Below are 18,555 nucleotides of genomic sequence, written 5' to 3' on the forward strand. Positions count from 1 at the left end.
AGGTTATGATGAAAATAATTTTATCAAAGCTGAATTATTTGGTTGTGTGTAGGAAGAGTTTTTATTAAGTTTTTCTACAAATAATTATTTTTCTTCAAATTTTAGTGGATTTGAAAATAATCATCTCATTCCCTCAGTCTTCGCCAAATCTTTTTTTCAGTACATGCCCTTCGGGCAGGTTTAACCACTTATTACGCTAGCCCGAACAAATATTTACATGCCCAGAATTTTATCAAGTAATTTTATTCTTATTTGCCTTTTCATGCCAAGGAAATGATCCGAAATCCATTTCAATCGATCTATTGTCACGCCATTAATATTGTTTTCAACGTGTACACTTTTTGTGTCTCCTTCGCAAAAGAGTTCCCTGGAAATCACGGTAGAATAAACTATCGTTAAAATTTTATTTGGTGCTCCACTTTAGATGAAAAATCAGACTTTAAGTACATTTAATGTTATTGGTATTATTTAATTTGATAATACGGAGGCTTAGGCCTCAGAATTTACATGCCCTTCAGGCTTGTAGGTATGCACTTTCCACATGCCCGCTTCCAATTTTACCAGGTACCCGGGCTTCGGACTCCCGGGATTTGTCGAAGACTGTTCCCTGAATCTTTTTTTTTTTTCCTTGGGGTTGTTTCTTCCAATCTTTTAGATGTTCTCTAACATTACTCATATTACTTATTATAATTTATTATTTTTGTAATCAATTTTTTTATGGTAAACTTGAAACAGTGCAAAACTTACTTACATTCATTACAAATAAGGGCTTTCACTGTATTTTATCTAAAAGTGATTTTTGGTGAGTGGGATGGAGAAAAATATAAGAACAATATCAACTATTAATTCATAGTGCATAATTTTATCATTAAATTCATTGTTGTTGCATGCAAACAAGAAAATAAAAATGTTCGGGAATCTGAAAACTAAAACCTAGGGGTTTTTTAATGGCAGATCCTGCGTGTTGATTACTTTTGTAGTGATTTAGCATGAATGAGTTCACATCTGTTTGTAGAGGGATGTTTGTACAAGGGAGTTAAGTACATTCAGGACCAGCTGTGGCATGATGAATGTAAATATACTTGTGAATGCCAGGATGCAAGCAAAGGACTATACAGATGTAATGAAAGGTAGTTGATTACATTGTCTATTAACTGGTATGTTTATTTTCTATGCTTGAAAGGGCTACATGTATCACATTTTTATTTTGAAACTTGATGATTCCAAGTCAGTTAAATGTATTTTGTTGGAACATTTTACTGTATTGAGCAAAGACATACATCTTTTGAATAGGGACTCAAGTGGATAAATGTTATGTGAATCATTGCTGATGTTGGTAGGAAGAGTAGGCACAGTATCCAATTATAAATGTATGTCAAATAAGTTAATTATTTGTTATTGTTCAACAGATGTCCAACCTACATTAACCTGCCTGGAGAATGCACCTATGTAACTGACCCCAATGATGCCTGCTGTAAGAAACCCAGCTGTCCAGACCCCAACACCCCCATTGTTCCAATCTTTGGTCAGAGTAACATTGGATATGGAGTAGTCCAGCCCCCCAGTGTGATCGACCTGTACCAGAACTACAGTCCCATCCCCTACACAGTCATCTATAACACAGGCCCCACAACACATCCCCCATCTGTCACCAATCATGGAGTAGGTGTGTGACTATTGAAATAATCCTTGCCATGAAACTTGATCCATGATTTAGAAATATGTGAAAGGTCTGCAATGGTCTTAATCATGCTAGTGTTTGTTCTCACAAAGGTGTAACTTGATTTATACAGTAGAATTTGTCTAATCCAGACTCTTGAGTATTCATTTCGGCTATAAATTTTAGTCCCATGCACTTCTTTAACAAATGTATTATAAAATTCTGTGTAGTTCGGATACTGTCTATTCTGTATTCCAAACGGTCAAATTGGTCCCAACTACACATAATTAACAGTAATTATTTCATCTAATCCAGCCACGCAGAGTCACTTCAATGCAATTAACACCTTTCACGGTAGATAATGCTAACGTGTGTTTACATAAGTATCATTAGACGAACAGAAACGCGACGGTGACACAATCCACTTGAAGAAATATAAAGTTAAGTTACAAGTCAGGGATTTTTTTAGGGTCTCTCCGGGGCCGAAATTCGGCCCCATTCCCAATGCTGAAAAGTGCATGTTTTTCCCAAAATCATACCTAAAAATTCCCAATATGAAAAGGAGTATTAAGTTGTAAATTATTAAAATAAAATAATGACAGAAAGGTGTTTATGTTCTCTATGTGCGATGTACGAGCCATCCGAGGACTTCCGAGAAGTTATTCGGAATACTATGGATGTTTGCATGCATACTTTTTAAAGCGGGATCGATGTTTAAAAATTAAAGTCGGGATCGTTATCTAAAAAATAAACGTGCATCATGTCAGTCTCTCCGACGGTAATTTTCAGGCTGGGTTGAATCGCTCTTATTCTTATAAATTGGTCAAACAATACCGATTAACCACTCATCTGGAACAAACCCACTATCAAATATTATTTTAAAGAACTTCTTACATAAAGGTAAAAAAGATGACAACGTATAAATATGTTCATTTACAATGTTATCATACCCTGCGGCTTTGCCATTTTTAAGCTTCTGAATTTCAACAGCCGCTATTATTTCATATCACTAAAGCTGGTTTAAGTCAGCTTCATACTATAAAAAATAAGAAAAATGATTAAATATTTGACTTTTGCTTGTTTTTTCATATTTATTTGTATGAAGATATTTTTCCCAATTTCAACCAAATATCGCTATTTTTCCCAATCTTGACGGCCCCGGCCCCTGGAATCAAGGGGTAAAAAAATCCCTGCAAGTAGATTTTAAAAAATGCTTACATGTTTAACTTGCTTTCAACTCCATATCACACTGTATAACATAAAATATAGGTACACGATTTACAAATCAAAATATAAATTGGGATCGAAACTCAAACGTCTCATTTCAAAATGGCGCCCTAGCATTGAAGGGACTAAGTAAATGTTTACATCAAAATTAAGATGTCAATTCAATAAGTATCAAACCGTAAATAATTGTGTTTACAGTTATTAAAATAAGTTCCGAATTGCAAACCCGCACTTGATAAACACGTGTCTGTAGATTTTGACTCCCTTAACATTTTATGTTGAAAGTCTCAAACTTTCTGAACGAAAAAGAAAAATTGACAGTAAGTCATGCGATTTACTTTTGAATAATTTTAGACTCCATAAATATCAAATGATTTTGTCATTTAATTGTATTTTCCCAACATATGCATTGTACTTGTTAATAAAACAATGGATATAAGTTTCAAATATATTCCTGCATTTTTCCTGCACTCCGGATTCTGTCTAATCCGGCCAAATTTTATGGAACCATTGGTGTCCATTTTGGACAAAATTATACTGTACAACATTCTTGTAAGTTGTTTTAGCAGAAATGGTTACTCACAATTTGCAAGTACTGGTAAACAAATGAAAAATTAATTCATGTAAATCTTCACTTTGACAATATTTATACATACACTGTACATAAAATTGTAATTTTTTTTTTTGGTCAGGATATTGTCTGAGAAATGGAAAGAAACATCTACAGGGAGAGCAATGGAACGAAGGCTGTGATTACATCTGTACTTGTGAGGATGCCACTACTGGAAAATGGAAGTGCACTCAAAGGTAGGAATATTCTCATTATCTATCCTGGATTTTACAGGGAAAAAACCCACACAAAACAATCAACAAGAAAATGCTTTTATTAACCATGTTAAATGTGACCTTAACGTGGATAATACTCCCATATTTTGTTAAAAATTCAATCTCATGTTTCTTGAATAGTATCAAAAATTCAATAGCATACTGTAGAAGTACTTTTTTGCCATGTGGTATTAATTGATTCTATTTATGCATTCACAAATTTTCTGTGGAAATTTGTCCCAGCGTTCTTGAGTACATTTTTAAAAGGCATATAGTGGCAAACTAAAAGATCTATATATTTTCTACCTACGGATTGAACAGAAATGTAATTCCGCAGAATTTTGGGAAAAAGTACATTACTGTATTTCTCATTGTATAATTGTTTTTCTGAAGCTGTAAAATTCTTACAGAATGTAGTAATTTTCATATAAAATACAATGAACTGGTGTATGGATACATAAGTTTGTTGGAATCATGTACAGTTATGTAAGTATATTCCATTCAGATGTCGTGTCTACTCAAACCTGCCCAAGCAATGTTACTTGATCCAGGACCCCAACGATGCCTGCTGTCAGAAGCCCATGTGTGACTTCAACCCTGTTACTGGTACCCACAGTGGATCTTACTCCCCAATAATTACAGTTACGCAACGTCCCACCACCACCCCACGACCAACAACACCCAAACCACGCAAGTATTTTATATCATATTGTGTTCTTTGTTTACAGACCCTGTTGTCTTTTTTCATCAAATTAGTTAAAGTTTACATAATGTTAAATTCAATTTTTATATGAAAATCAGCAATTTTCTTTCAAATCAAGAAATGAACTATTATATGGGAAACTTTCCTTGTCATCAGTGATTCCTAGTATAGAAGGAACAAATAAAATAAAATATAATACAGATGACTCTCGATGGCTCGAACTCCGATCTCTCGAAATTCTCTATCTCTCGAAGTGAACCTCTGGTCCCGTTTTTTTCCTCTATATAATTAAGCAAATTTACTTCTGATCTCTCAAACTTCCGATCTCTCGAACCAAGACCTGGGTCCCGTTATACACATTTCATTGTTTTTTACTCTCTATTTCTCGAAGTTTTGATTGCGCGTGTGTACACGCCAATCAAACGTAAAATTAATGCAGGTTGGACTTACCTTGATAACAGTGAATGCCTGGGTCTGGCATGGAGGTGTAAATTGGGTGTTTACATAGATGACACTATACCTATGAGCATCCGAGTGCTGATATAATTAAATGGTTATAATTGATAAATTATAAACGAATTGCTTCACTACTTATTTGACTTGACAGCGAGACGATAATTTTTAGAAAATAATTTAAGAGACGTGTCAATAAATTTCCAAAGATTATGAAGTTTTATTAGAGTCTACATAATCTCAGTAAGACAAACATTGCACAAGAAATCCTAGCTCAATAATTGAATACCGATTTAATACGAGAAATTTGGTGAAGGACCCGATCAAGCCTGGGGGGTAGCCACACCGACGATTGCTATTCAGGTTTCATGTTATCATGAAATGAGAACAAATAAATATTGAAACTTAAAGAGGTCATTTTATTTATTCAAAATACGATCGTTGTTTTTGAAATCAAGTGAATTACCTGTAAAATATGAATGAAAAGGTGCAATGACATTATCAACATATACTTCTAATAGTAGAACAATGTAGATCAGAACAGAAAATTTCGGATTTTATTCACTTTCTATCTCTCGAACCCCTCGATCTCTCGATCTTTTCTTGCGGTCCCTTGAACTTCGAGAGATCGAGAGTCACCTGTAATTCTTAATTTAATCACTTTAATATGCCTAATAGATTGAAGATTGGGAACATATTGTTTTGGTTTGTCTCTGTGTGTTACTTAATATATTAATTCTATTTTAATTTATGTCATAACAGATGTTTGTATTTACAATGGGAAGCAGTACAGCCAAGGACAAATGTGGTATGATGGCTGTAACTACAAGTGTACTTGTGATGATGCCTATGGTGGCATCTACAGATGTGTAAACAGGTATGTCAAAAATTATGTCAAGGAGAGTTTATTTATTTCACACTGAAAATATTGAAAGCATTATGTTCTTGGAGAATTTTGCTGAAAATAATATGCATTGAGGTAACTTGCAAATTGTACCTTGTTTAGATATAGACAGTGATTTTTTTTTTTTTTTTTGTTTTTTAAGAACCCTCTCTACACTGCACACTAAAGAGTTCTGATTCTATGGTATTTTTCTGCAGTTAGAGTGATCTGCCCTTAGATTTAAATTCTAAAAAATGGAAATTTACAGTATATTACTCAATTTGAAATTAATTCAAGTATTCTTAACATTTTAAGGCCAAGATAAATTAATCGAACATGTTATTTACATGTATTTTCTATATGGAGGTAAACAACAGTGATTTCTATTCACTGATACTGTGTTGTGTTTGAACATTTTTCCTGGGGGTAAATGTCAGGTACCATATAGTGAAAATTAAATAGAAAAGCTCAATATTAACACCTTTATTCAATATATTTTTCTCAATGTCCCAAAAATATTTTGCACTGGTGTAGAGAGGGTCCTTAAACCACCACCTCCTCCTTTTGAATTGGGAAAAATTAGCGACATTTTCCTCAAATTGGGAAAAATCATTTATAGTAAATTAGAATGCTAAAAAATACATAGAAATAATCAAACCAAGTAACAACAACAGTTTTTTGTTTGATTTTAACTTTGAATTTGATTTAAATTCATAAAATAATCATTTAAAAAATTAACACCAATATTTTATTGAATGTAAATATGGCTTATATTAGTCACACCTTGTAGCTTCTATTTTCTTGGAATTGCTTTGGCTAATTTCATATTAAAAAAAAAAAATCAGCATTTAAACTCATAATCTAGTAAACTGTCTTATATTGATAATCAAGTTTACAGTCTTTATTGTTTGTTTTTTCCTGATTTTAGTGAAACCTTATGTGTTGTCCATTTCCTGATATTAGCCAGACCCTCTATGTAATAATAGCGGTCAAAACAAAATCATTATGTCAACATGCAACATGACTTGTATCTGGGAACTATTTACCAATTCATTTAGGACATCATAAGCTACTTATTTGCTTATATGGATATCTGCATTGTTTTACACATTCATTAAAAAACGGCTGCATATGCATGGATTTAGAGAATAAAATTGAAGAATAAAAATGTATTTATACTCTGTCAGCAAATTTAGCGACTTTTGTTCAAATTAAAACATAATTTCCATATGTTTGAAATTGGGAAAAATATACTAATAATTGGGGGAAAAAAGTTAATTTTTGCGAGGGGAAACAGCCGAATATCAGTGGCATTTTGACCCAAAAAAAAAATCACTGATAGATACTTGTTTCTGAATTAACATAGACAATTGAGTGATGAAAAATAAAAGTACACATATGTCGTGCTTTTTGTAACTTGAAAGAAATGCAGAACCAGTCTGTGAATGAATGGATTTAAAAGAATTCTAGTTCTTGGTTAATTTTTAGTTAGAAAAATAGATTTTTTAAGTACATATAATTGAATTGTTGTTCAAGAATAGAATACTCGATCATCATTATTGAAATACTTACATTCCAGATGTCCAGTTTATCAGAATGTCCCTGATGTCTGTACAATGGTTCCTGACCAGAATGACCCCACTTGTTGCCAGATGCCCCAATGTAACTTCTCACCAGTCACCAACACTGTACCTGGACAGGGCCAGGTTGTCTCGACTCTGGCTCCAGGAACCTACCAGGGAACTGGAACAGGGGTCAACATTGGTAAAATGATGTGTAGTTTTCTGTTGGAATTACGAACATTTTCATAATAATTATTATGTGTATATCAGATTATGCAGTTATGTAATTTTGAGAGCAAGAAAACTGAGACAGTAAACAATGGTTTTGAGTATGAGGAGATTTCAATAGTGTTCAGTTGAGAGTATATAAGTACTGTTTCTGTTTTTTCAGGATTTTGTGCATACAAAGGAAAACAGTACCAGCAGGGGCAGACCTGGGACGATGGCTGTGATTACCGCTGTGAATGTAAAGACCAGAACACAGGAAGATATGTCTGCTCAGATATGTTAGTACTTAAACTTCTCAAAAGGCCATGTGTATCTAAAGCTGACATATGATATACATGTACTTGTTTGTGTGTGACCACATATGATTTATATATTACATTGTAAATTTTTTTGCTACTTATGTATTATCTTATTGAGATAAACTTGTGTATTATCAAAAAATTATGGTGTAACATCAATATTGCCAGCATATTACCCACAAAGTTAACATGCAGTGATGATTTGTCAGGTGTCCCCGCTACAGTAGCTTACCGGCTCAGTGTAAGCTGATTCAGGACTTCAGAAACCCATGCTGCAAGGTGCCAGACTGTGGATTTAGTGGAACCGTTGGAAGCATTACTGGACAGAATACCCTGGCCCCCTCATTGCCAGGACAACCCACCCCCTCTCCAAACCCCCTCAATCCCAACCCAACACCAGGCATGGGAGTGCCCATTCTGAGTATGTTGTATGATTTATTTATCACCAATCGAAATATATGTGCAGTATTTGTTGCAGAATATTATCAACTGGCCTGATCGGCCTGATCAATGATGAAAAGAAATATATGTCTCAACTCCACTTTGTGATGCTTCATTAAGATACTTTAATGAAGCATAATGTAATTACATGTATATCCATTGGCATCATGTTATATAAATGAAGTGATTGAGAGCACTAGTTTTCACATTTTATACAGCAGGGATGGGGTAATTGAAAAAAGTAATTGTAATTGAGTGTAATTAATTACATTTTTCAAAGTAATTGGAAGTAATTTGTAATTGACCATTTTTTCAATTACTTGTAATTGAATAAAATTAATTACATTGCAAAAAATACCCTGTAATTTCAATTACTTTTCAATTACATTTCAATTACTTTACATAAATACATATTATGTGTATTTAATAGGAAAATATGTCCAACATAGTCACATTTTACAGTTATTTTAAATTTATTCAAAGAAGCCCTTCTCTTTTTCAAAATCTTAAACTTTTTTATAGCTCAATAAATGAATTTGATATATTGGCTTGTTTACAAAAATTTTTTTTAGTTTTATATAATTATAATGCGCTTAAAGCATTAATACAACTTTATAATGTTTATTAAAAATTTTGTTCTACCTCTCATTGGTATAGGCATGAAAACATTTAAATTTTTTGTTGCTTGATTATGAAAAAAGAATAGAACATGATTTAATGTGTCATTAAGACATGCCTTGTTGCCCCTTCAACTCCCAACTGTAAATTGTTATCAAAACAACCCTCCAAAGTTATATATATTTTATACCATGCTCTGTTTAAATTCAAAGATATGACCATTAGAGGAGATTTATTAAATACTATTAAGAATGCTCTACTATTTATATACTTCAGAAAAAAAATCAATATTGAATCACTATTTTAACATTTAAATAGATTGTAATATACATGTATGCATTTGCTATCTGAAATATTTATTACATAAAACAAGTATTACTTATGTATTTGTCACATAGTTGCCAACTCACCCGATTTCGTCGGGTTACACCCGATTTTCCGACCCTTAACCCAATTATTTTTAATGACGTGGCGGGTCATGCTTTTCACCCGATTTTTGCCGAACAACCTGAAAATCTCCTGATTTCCGGATTTGGTTCGTAAATTAGGTTGCACTTTAAACTTCCAGTTACAACCCAAGCTTGGATCTTCGTAAACAATGCCGATGGCTATGTTCAGTAGGCCATGTACCAGTAAATTATCAGTGCAGGTGTAAACAATTAACTGGGAGTTGTTTTGACAAATCAAAGTTTGAAATCAATTTAAAATGGCTTCCGATAGAACTAGATCGTTATCAGGGCCAGCAGGAACAAATTGAACCAAGAAAAAGAGAAACTATATGTACATATCAAGGAATCTTCGAAAACAACTTTCATTAGATAAAATAAAGTGATCGAAGATAGTGTAGGCCTAACTGTACATTAATATATATATTGCACTTGTTTATTAAATTAATCAAGAGAGGGGAAAAATAACTTCAAAACCAAAATTGGAATACTTTCAAATTTAGCACAAACTGAAAAGGCTTTCTTTAAAAAAAAAAATGCGCACTTAATTCAGGTCAATACTGAATAATGAAACCTTCAATGCTCTTTTTTAACATGTAAATTTTAATCAATATATATTAATTTTTTGTCATAAGTTAAAGCCTTTTTTTAATAAAAATTCTCAATACACAAATATATATATATATATATATATATATATATATATATATATATATATATATATATATATATATATATATATATATATAATTTAATCATGGTTAATATGTCGTGAATGTTGTTATGCGTTATGAACAGATTTTTAGCTCTACTGGTCAGAGACCAGAAGAGCTTATGCGATAGTAATGTGTCCGTCGTCCGTCTGTCTGTCCGTCCGTCTGTAAACAATTTTTCAAAATGCTACTCCTCCTACAGTTTTGGTCTGATTTCAATATAACTTGGCACACAAGTAGACTACACTAAGATACATAATTCTGTGTATCGGTTTTTGATTTCGATGAACGGTGTTGCCATGGTTACTAAAAATAGAAATTTCTGTGAAATACTTTCAAAATGCTACTCCTCCTACAGTTTTGGTCTGATTTCAATATAACTTGGCACACAAGTAGACTACACTAAGATACATAATTCTTTTTATCGGTTTTTGATTTCGATGAACGGTGTTGCCATGGTTACTAAAAATAGAAATTTCTGTGAAAAACATTCAAAATGCTACTCCTCCTACAGTTTTGATCTGATTTCAATATAACTTGGCACACAAGTAGACTATACTAAGATGCATAATTCTATATATCGGTTTTTGATTTCGATGAACGATGTTGCCATGGTAATTAAAAATAGAAATTTCTGTGAAATACTTTCAAAATGCTACTCCTCCTACAGTTTTTATCTGATTTCAATATAACTTGGCACACAAGTAGACCATAATAAGATACATAATTCTGTTTATCGGTTTTTGATTTCAATGAACGATGTTGCCATGGTAACTAAAAATAGAAATTTCTGTGAAATACTTTCAAAATGCTACTCCTCTTACAGTTTTGGTCTGATTTCAATATAACTTGGCAAACAAGTAGACTACACTAAGATACATAATTCTATATATTGGTTTTTGATTTCGATGAACATTGTTGCCATGGTTACTAAAAATAGAAATTTCCTTGAAATACCTTCAAAATGCTACCCCTACAGTTTTGGTCTGATTTTAGTATTACTTAGCATACAAGTAAACTACACTAAGATACATAATTCTCTGTACCAGTTTCGGATTTCGATGAATGGTGTTGCCATGGTTACTAAAAATAGAAATTTTTTTTCTTGAAATACTTTCAAAACGCTACTCCTCCTACACTTTTTGTCTGATTTCAGAATAATGTGGCATACAAGTAGACTACAGAGATACATAATTGGTGTTATTGTTTTTTGATTTTGTTGAATGATGTTGCCATGGTTACTTAAATCAAAATTTCAGTAAAATTGTTTTAAAAGGCTACTCCTCCTACATTTTTAGTCTGATATAATAATAAATCTTGCCAAAAAGAGACTAAACCAAGGATCATTATTCTATTTATTGCTGTTGCAAAGTTTCAAGTCCAAGTGCTACTTTTATCTTCCTTTATAAATACAACCAGTAGAGCTACAGTCTCATCAGAGACTTCTGGTTTACTTTCCAAATCTGGTCATGACCAGATTTTTACATGTTGGAGGTTGGCAAGTATGATTTGTCAACATTTGCAATTTAAGGTGTTTAGCTTGCCTGCCTGTAGCTGAATAATTTGAGGGAATTTTATGGTTGATTCATAAACTCTTGAAAACTCGCTTTTAATCAAATTTCATAAAAGCAGTCAATTGATAAATGTACACGTAGGACTAGGTTTTATGTTGATGAAGCACACAGACATGACAGGCACCTGACATTATTTATTTTAAATATTCCCCACTACCTTAAATTCGTTTACATGTATTTGTTCTTCAAGATTTTTTAAAGTGAACCAAAAGTAATTAAAATGTATTGAATTACATTCTTCAAAGTAATTGAGAGAAATTAATTACATTTGTAAAAATCAATGTAATTGTAATTGCAAGTAATTGACAAAATTGTCAATGCATTTGAAAGTATTTAATTACATTTCAAGGAATTGACCCCAACCCTGTTATACAGATATATCATGTACAACTGTTAATTGATATTGGGAGTGTAATAGAGAGACTTTTTGTTGTTTCAGATTACTGTTTATACAAAGGAGTGAAATATTATCAGGGACAGACCTGGGAAGATGGATGTGACAAGAAGTGTCTTTGTGACAGGGCTTCAGAGGGCCTCTACACTTGTAATGATAGGTAAAATACAAAGATTAATTAACTGGGAAAGGGGGGATATATAATTTAACAAAAGATTAATGTATTGTGGTAAAAGATGTGTTATGGATTGTATGGCATGAACAATATCTGCACAAAGTCATTGACACTAGATGTTATTTTCATTCTTCTATGCATATATGTATAAGTACAGTACTGATGAATTACCGTCATGTATAGATGTCCAAAGTACACCCAGGCTCTGCCTAAAGAATGCCGAATGGTGACCTCCACGACAGACTCCTGCTGTCAGGAACCCAAATGTGACATCCCATCCCTGTTGACCAACATCACTGGAACCATCTCCCCAGGCATGATCCCCACACTGGCTCCCCCTGGTGTCATCTCAGGAAATGCCAATACCCCTACTCCAATGCCACAAGCCCCTGGACAGACAACCATAGCACCTAAACCTCTCAGTAAGTTTTTGTGTCCAGTTAACTTTTTTTTTATTATTTCAAATTGTAAGAAAGAACTTCAAGGTACATGTACAAATACACAAATGAAAAATCTGTGGAGATTTTTGGTTTTCTCTTAGCATTCCCCATGAAATTTTGATAGATTTTTTATTATGATTGTTTTGTAGACTTCTGTGTATACAAAGGCCTGCAGTATGCCACTGGGGCACGATGGGACGATGGTTGTGATTACACATGTGTTTGTACAGATGGAATGACGGGGCATTATGACTGCACAGAAAAGTAAGAATCTCAGAATTTTACATTTGGAAGTTAGGATGTAAGGTAGAATTGAAAAAACTCATTAAATTTTATTTTAGATCAAAGGTTTACTACATGTATTTTATTTTGCACTTATGGGAAATATTTTTTGGATTTAACTGATATAGAAACTACTGTAAATACAACGCTTTTTATGTACAAATAATGAACAATTTATAATGTCATTTTAGTGTAACAGTTATACAAGTATTTATTATGTTATCTTCACAGATGCCCAAGATATGGCCAATTACCCCGTGAATGCTACCTCACCAAAGATCCAGCCAACCCATGTTGCCAGAAACCTGAATGTTCCTTCAACCCTTCAGTCAGTGAATTCACTAATGCTCCAACAACCAAAGCTCCTTTGCCAGGATTCACTAACGCTCCTACTCCTCAGCCCTCAGGTCAACCAAACCCCAACCCATATCCAACTCCTGCTCTTCCCAAAGGTTTGTAATACAGTAATCGGAATTCTATTTGTTTCGTCATGTTTCCAGACTTCTTTGAAATATAAAAATCATTAGAAAAGAATGTATTAAAACTTTCAAAGAATTGTGCGAATTTTTCATGGATACAAGTAAATAATGCAACTTAATCTCCACCATTTCAGCTGTGTGTGTCTACAAGGGAAAGAGTTACACCCAGGGTCAGCAGTGGTTTGATGGGTGTGATTACACCTGTACATGTGAAAATGCTATGACGGGTGTGTACAGATGCAGCAGGAGGTAAATATATCTTACTACAGTCTAAGAACTGATACACAGTATTTGTGGCACTGACATGATATATGGCAATTTATCCAGTATAATAGGATTTAAGTTCTCTTTATTTGAGTTTGAAGGATTGGAATATTTACATATGTTTGATGAATCTTTACACAATTGAATAGGTGTGCTAAATAAACATCAGAAAGGTAGGCTGTTTGGGATAATTGATAACTGTGATTTACTCTCACAGATGTATTGAATATCCACAAATGACCCAAGGCTGCAGCCTCGTTGCTGATCCCAAAGATCCACTCTGCTGTAAGGTACCCCAGTGCCAGGTCCCACCCAAGTACAGCAACCAGACAGGCTTCATTAACGTTCCCACTCCCCCACCAGGCGTTATAACTGGAGGTTCCGTCACAAAGGTAATGTATATATAATTTGGCAATTAAAGGAAAAAGTATACAGAGATGGTGCCACAATGAAAATTTGATAACTTTTTCAACTTGGTGGTTTGTTTACTCATTACAATTAGATAGTGATGTAGGACTTTTTACTGTGTTATTCTATGCACCTTTTTTTGAAGAATGCATGTGTGATGAGCTTTACAATGTAGATTGTTAATGAACACAGACTACATGTACATTTGATTATTGTATTTTTTGTAATTCAGGCTCCCACCCCTCAGCCGACTTTGGCTCCTGGCCTTACCCCCTCTCCAGGCTCACCGACTCCTGGTGTGACACCAGCACCCACACGTAAGTACTCCTTTATGGGTTTCTAAAACTTTTTGAACAGTTAAGTGGTTCTAGACAAGAAAAGTGACCACAGTAATAATGCCCACTTGTATGTGATTTTCAAATGTTGTTCTGATACTGGATTTAATACAGTGTACTTTTCCTGCATAATTAAATGGATTTTTTTTTATTTCTAGCTGTTTGTATCTACAAGGGAAGCCAGTACACACAAGGACAAAGATGGCAAGATGGCTGTGACTTCAACTGTGAATGTACAAATGCTAATACTGGAAACTACAGATGTACTGAAATGTATGTTATGAAAGTTTACTTCCAAATACATGGATCTTTTAAAGTTAGAGGCTTGATTTATTAGCAACTGGTTTTAGTATACAATGTTAAACATTCATACAAAGAATGGAGTGAGTTGATAAGAAGGGTATAATGAACAATTATTAAGTAAGAATATTTGTTTATTGACCTTTGAAATCAGAATATAGCTAAGATCAAATAAAGTACTTTGTATTCCTTCCTCTCTGGCATATACTAAATTCCTTATGATTACATTTTCAGGTGTTCTAAATACAATGGACTCCCCCCTCAGTGCCAGCTGGTCACTGATGTCAACAAACCCTGTTGTAAGAAGCCTTACTGTAATTTCCAGGGAGTCACCATCCAGGTCACAGGAACCCCAGCTCCTAACATGGGAACCACAATAGCCCCCAACCCCCTCAACCCCACTGGCCCCACACTGTTCCCAACTCCTGCTCCTCCAGGTATGTGGTTTTGTCCATTTCCAGACACAATTTTTGTCTGTTTTTAGGTCACCTGAGTCACTCAGGTGACCTATTGCTATCCGTTTTTGTCCGTCGCCGTGCGATGTGCGTTAACATTTGAACATTTTCAGCTTCTTCTCTGAAACCACTCAACAAATTTCAACCAAATTTGGCATATAGCATCTATGGGTAAAGGGGAACAAAAATTGTGAATTTCATGGTCCCTGCCCCCCTGGGGCCTGTGGGGTGGGGCTAAAACCACCAAAATTAATGCAATCTTTAAAAATCTTCTTTACTCCTGGACATCAAGCAGTCAAACTGTTGGCTTGATTGTAATAAGCATTGAGCCCTCTATCAAAATTGTGAAATTCATGGCCCCAGGGTCAGGGGTTCTGGTGCTAGGGTAGGGCTATATAGATCATATAGTGAAAGTGCATTATTTCTTTGAAAATCTTCTTCTCTGCTCCTGGGAATCAGATAAACAAACTAAGTACATAGCTATGAAGAGCAAGAGTGCCTTATCCAAAATTTTGAATTTCATGGCCCCAGGGTCAGGGGTTCTGGTGTTAGGGTGGGGCTTTATTGATTATATAGTGAAAATGCATTATTTGTTTGAAAATTTTCTTCTCTGCTCCTGGGTATTAAATAAACTAATTAAGTACATAGTTATGATGAGCAAGAATGCCTTTTCCAAACTTGTGAAATTCATGGCCCCAGGGTCAGGGGTTCTGGTGTAAGGGTGGGCTATATAGATCATATAGTGAAAGTGCGTTATTTCTTTGAAAATCTTCTTCTCTGCTCCTGGGTATTAAATAAACTAATTATGTACATACCGTTTATACTCGCTTATAAGTCGCTCCGCCTATAAGTCGGTTGTATTTTTCAGGCTAACTTAGAGGGTTTCGCCATTGACCTGCTTATAAGTCGGTACAACGTTTTGCCAGAATCAGATGACAATTTCTAATAAATGCTCTGATGTTTGACCCTAGTTAGCTCTACTGGTCAGAGACCAGAAGAGCTTATGCGATAGTAAGGTGTCCGTCGTCCGTCCGTCTGTCTGTCTGTCTGTCCGTCTGTCTGTAAACAATTTTTCAAAACACTACTCCTCCTACAGTTTTGGTCCGATTTCAATATAACTTGGCACACAAGTAGACTACACTAAGATACATAATTTAGTGCATCAGTTTTTGATTTCAATTGACGGTGTTGCCATGGTTACTAAAAATAGAAATTTCTGTGAAATTCCTTTAAAACGCCACTCCTCCTACAGTTTTGGTCTGATTTCAATATAACTTGGCACACATGTAGACTACACTAAGATACATAATTTAGTGCATCGGTTTTTGATTTTGATGGACGGTGTTGCCATGGTTACTAAAAATAGAAATTTCTGTGAAGTTCCTTTAAAACGCTACTCCTCCTACAGTTTTGGTCCGATTTCAATATAACTTGGCACACATGTAGACTACTTTAAGATACATAATTTAGTGCATTGGTTTTTGATTTTGATGAACAGTGTTGCCATGGTTACTAAAAATAGAAATTTCTGTGAAATTACTTTAAAACGCTCCTCCTACAGTTTTGGTCCGATTTCAATATAACTTGGCACACAAGTAGACTACTTTAAGATACATAATTTAGTGCATCGGTTTTTGATTTCAATGGACGGTGTTGCCATGGTTACTAAAAATAGAAATTTCTGTGAAATTCCTTTAAAACGCTACTCCTCCTACAGTTTTGGTCCGATTTCAATACAACTTGGCACACATGTAGACTACACTAAGATACATAATTTAGTGCATCGGTTTTTGATTTTGATGGACGGTGTTGCCATGGTTACTAAAAATAGAAATTTCTGTGAAGTTCCTTTAAAACGCTACTCCTCCTACAGTTTTGGTCCGATTTCAATATAACTTGGCACACAAGTAGACTACACTAAGATACATAATTTAGTGCATCGGTTTTTGATTTTGATGGACGGTGTTGCCATGGTTACTAAAAATAGAAATTTCTGTGAAATTCCTTTTAAACGCTACTCATCCTACAGTTTTGATCTGATTTCAATATAACTGGCACACATGTAGACTGCACTATCATACATAATTTAGTGCATTGGTTTTTGATTTTGATGAACAGTGTTGCCATTGTTACTAAAAATAGAAATTTCTGTGAAATTACTTTAAAACGCTACTCCTGCTACAGTTTTAGTCTGATGGTTACTTAAAATAGAATTTTTTGTGAAATTCCCATAAAACGTTACTCCTCCTACAATTTTGGTCTGATTTCAATCTAATTTGGCACACAGTTAGAATACACTATGATACATAATATGCATTTCTGTTTTTTTATTTCGATGAATGGTGTTGTCATGGTTACTAAAACTAGAAATTTCCGTGAAAAACTTTCAAAACGCTACTCCTCCTACAGTTTTCGTTTGATTTCAATTTAACTTGGCACAGAAGTAGACTACATTAAGATACATAATTCTATTTATTGTTGCATGTTGCAAAGTTTCAAATCCAAGTGCTACTTTTCTTTTGTTATACGTACAGACCAGTAGAGCTACAGTCTCATCAGAGACTTCTGGTTTTATATTAATATTTTTAGAAATGAAGTCGTTATTTAATTTTAGATCATACGAAAAATAAGTAATTTAATGCCTTCTTAAGATAAAAAAATAAAATTATCAAAATATATAAATACTTGTACTTAATGTATAATCTTAGAATACATAAATGAAATAATAATCCAGACTTTGTTCAGTGATAATTGTTGGAAATGTTATAAAATTCTAAGTTTTGCCATCCAGAAAAATACTAATCTTTTTATGACTCTCCTATAAGTCGGACATAGAGTTTTGGACTAAAATTCAACGCCCAAAAAACCGACTTATAGGCGAGTAAATACAGTAGTTATGATGAGCAAGAATGCCTTTTCCAAACTTGTGAATTTCATGGCCCCAGGGTCAGGGGTTCTGGTGTAAGGGCGGGGCTATATAGATCATATAGTGAAAATGCATTATTTCTTTGAAAATCTTCTTCTCTGCTCCTGGGTATTAAATAAACTAATTAAGTACATAGTCATGATGAGCAAGAATGCCTTTTCCAAACTTGTGAATTTCATGGCCCCAGGGTCAGGGGTTCTGGTGTAAGGGCGGGGCTATATAGATCATATAGTGAAAATGCATTATTTCTTTGAAAATCTTCTTCTCTGCTCCTGGGTATTAAATAAACTAATTAAGTACATAGTCATGATGAGCAAGAATGCCTTTTCCAAAATTGTGAATTTCATGGCCCCAGGGTCAGGGGTTCTGGTGTAAGGGTGGGGCTATATAGATCATATACTGAAAGTGCATTATTTCTTTGAAAATCTTCTTCTCTGCTCCTGGCTATTAAATAAACTAATTAAG

At 34.1% G+C, this 18,555-nt stretch overlaps 1 protein-coding gene across 1 annotated transcript in view; it reads left to right on the forward strand.

Moving 5' to 3' along the window:
• The window catches only part of LOC133206078 (uncharacterized), a 61,320-nt gene that overhangs the window by 11,260 nt on the left and 31,505 nt on the right, over positions 1 to 18,555 (forward strand). Inside the window, exons 16-32 of the mRNA XM_061342008.1 lie at positions 1,016 to 1,130; positions 1,410 to 1,666; positions 3,580 to 3,694; positions 4,218 to 4,402; positions 5,631 to 5,745; positions 7,331 to 7,515; positions 7,705 to 7,819; positions 8,050 to 8,261; positions 12,072 to 12,186; positions 12,385 to 12,623; positions 12,791 to 12,905; positions 13,155 to 13,375; positions 13,537 to 13,651; positions 13,884 to 14,058; positions 14,307 to 14,391; positions 14,568 to 14,682; positions 14,944 to 15,146. Coding sequence (XP_061197992.1) covers positions 1,016 to 1,130; positions 1,410 to 1,666; positions 3,580 to 3,694; positions 4,218 to 4,402; positions 5,631 to 5,745; positions 7,331 to 7,515; positions 7,705 to 7,819; positions 8,050 to 8,261; positions 12,072 to 12,186; positions 12,385 to 12,623; positions 12,791 to 12,905; positions 13,155 to 13,375; positions 13,537 to 13,651; positions 13,884 to 14,058; positions 14,307 to 14,391; positions 14,568 to 14,682; positions 14,944 to 15,146 — 2,682 coding nt within the window. The remainder of the gene's footprint in view (positions 1 to 1,015; positions 1,131 to 1,409; positions 1,667 to 3,579; positions 3,695 to 4,217; positions 4,403 to 5,630; positions 5,746 to 7,330; positions 7,516 to 7,704; positions 7,820 to 8,049; positions 8,262 to 12,071; positions 12,187 to 12,384; positions 12,624 to 12,790; positions 12,906 to 13,154; positions 13,376 to 13,536; positions 13,652 to 13,883; positions 14,059 to 14,306; positions 14,392 to 14,567; positions 14,683 to 14,943; positions 15,147 to 18,555) is intronic.

The sequence above is a fragment of the Saccostrea echinata genome, unplaced genomic scaffold (genome assembly GCF_033153115.1).
Source record: "Saccostrea echinata isolate AGI-Se365-2 ecotype Australia unplaced genomic scaffold, CSIRO_AGI_Sech_v1 ptg000054l, whole genome shotgun sequence".
NCBI lineage: Eukaryota > Metazoa > Mollusca > Bivalvia > Ostreida > Ostreidae > Saccostrea > Saccostrea echinata.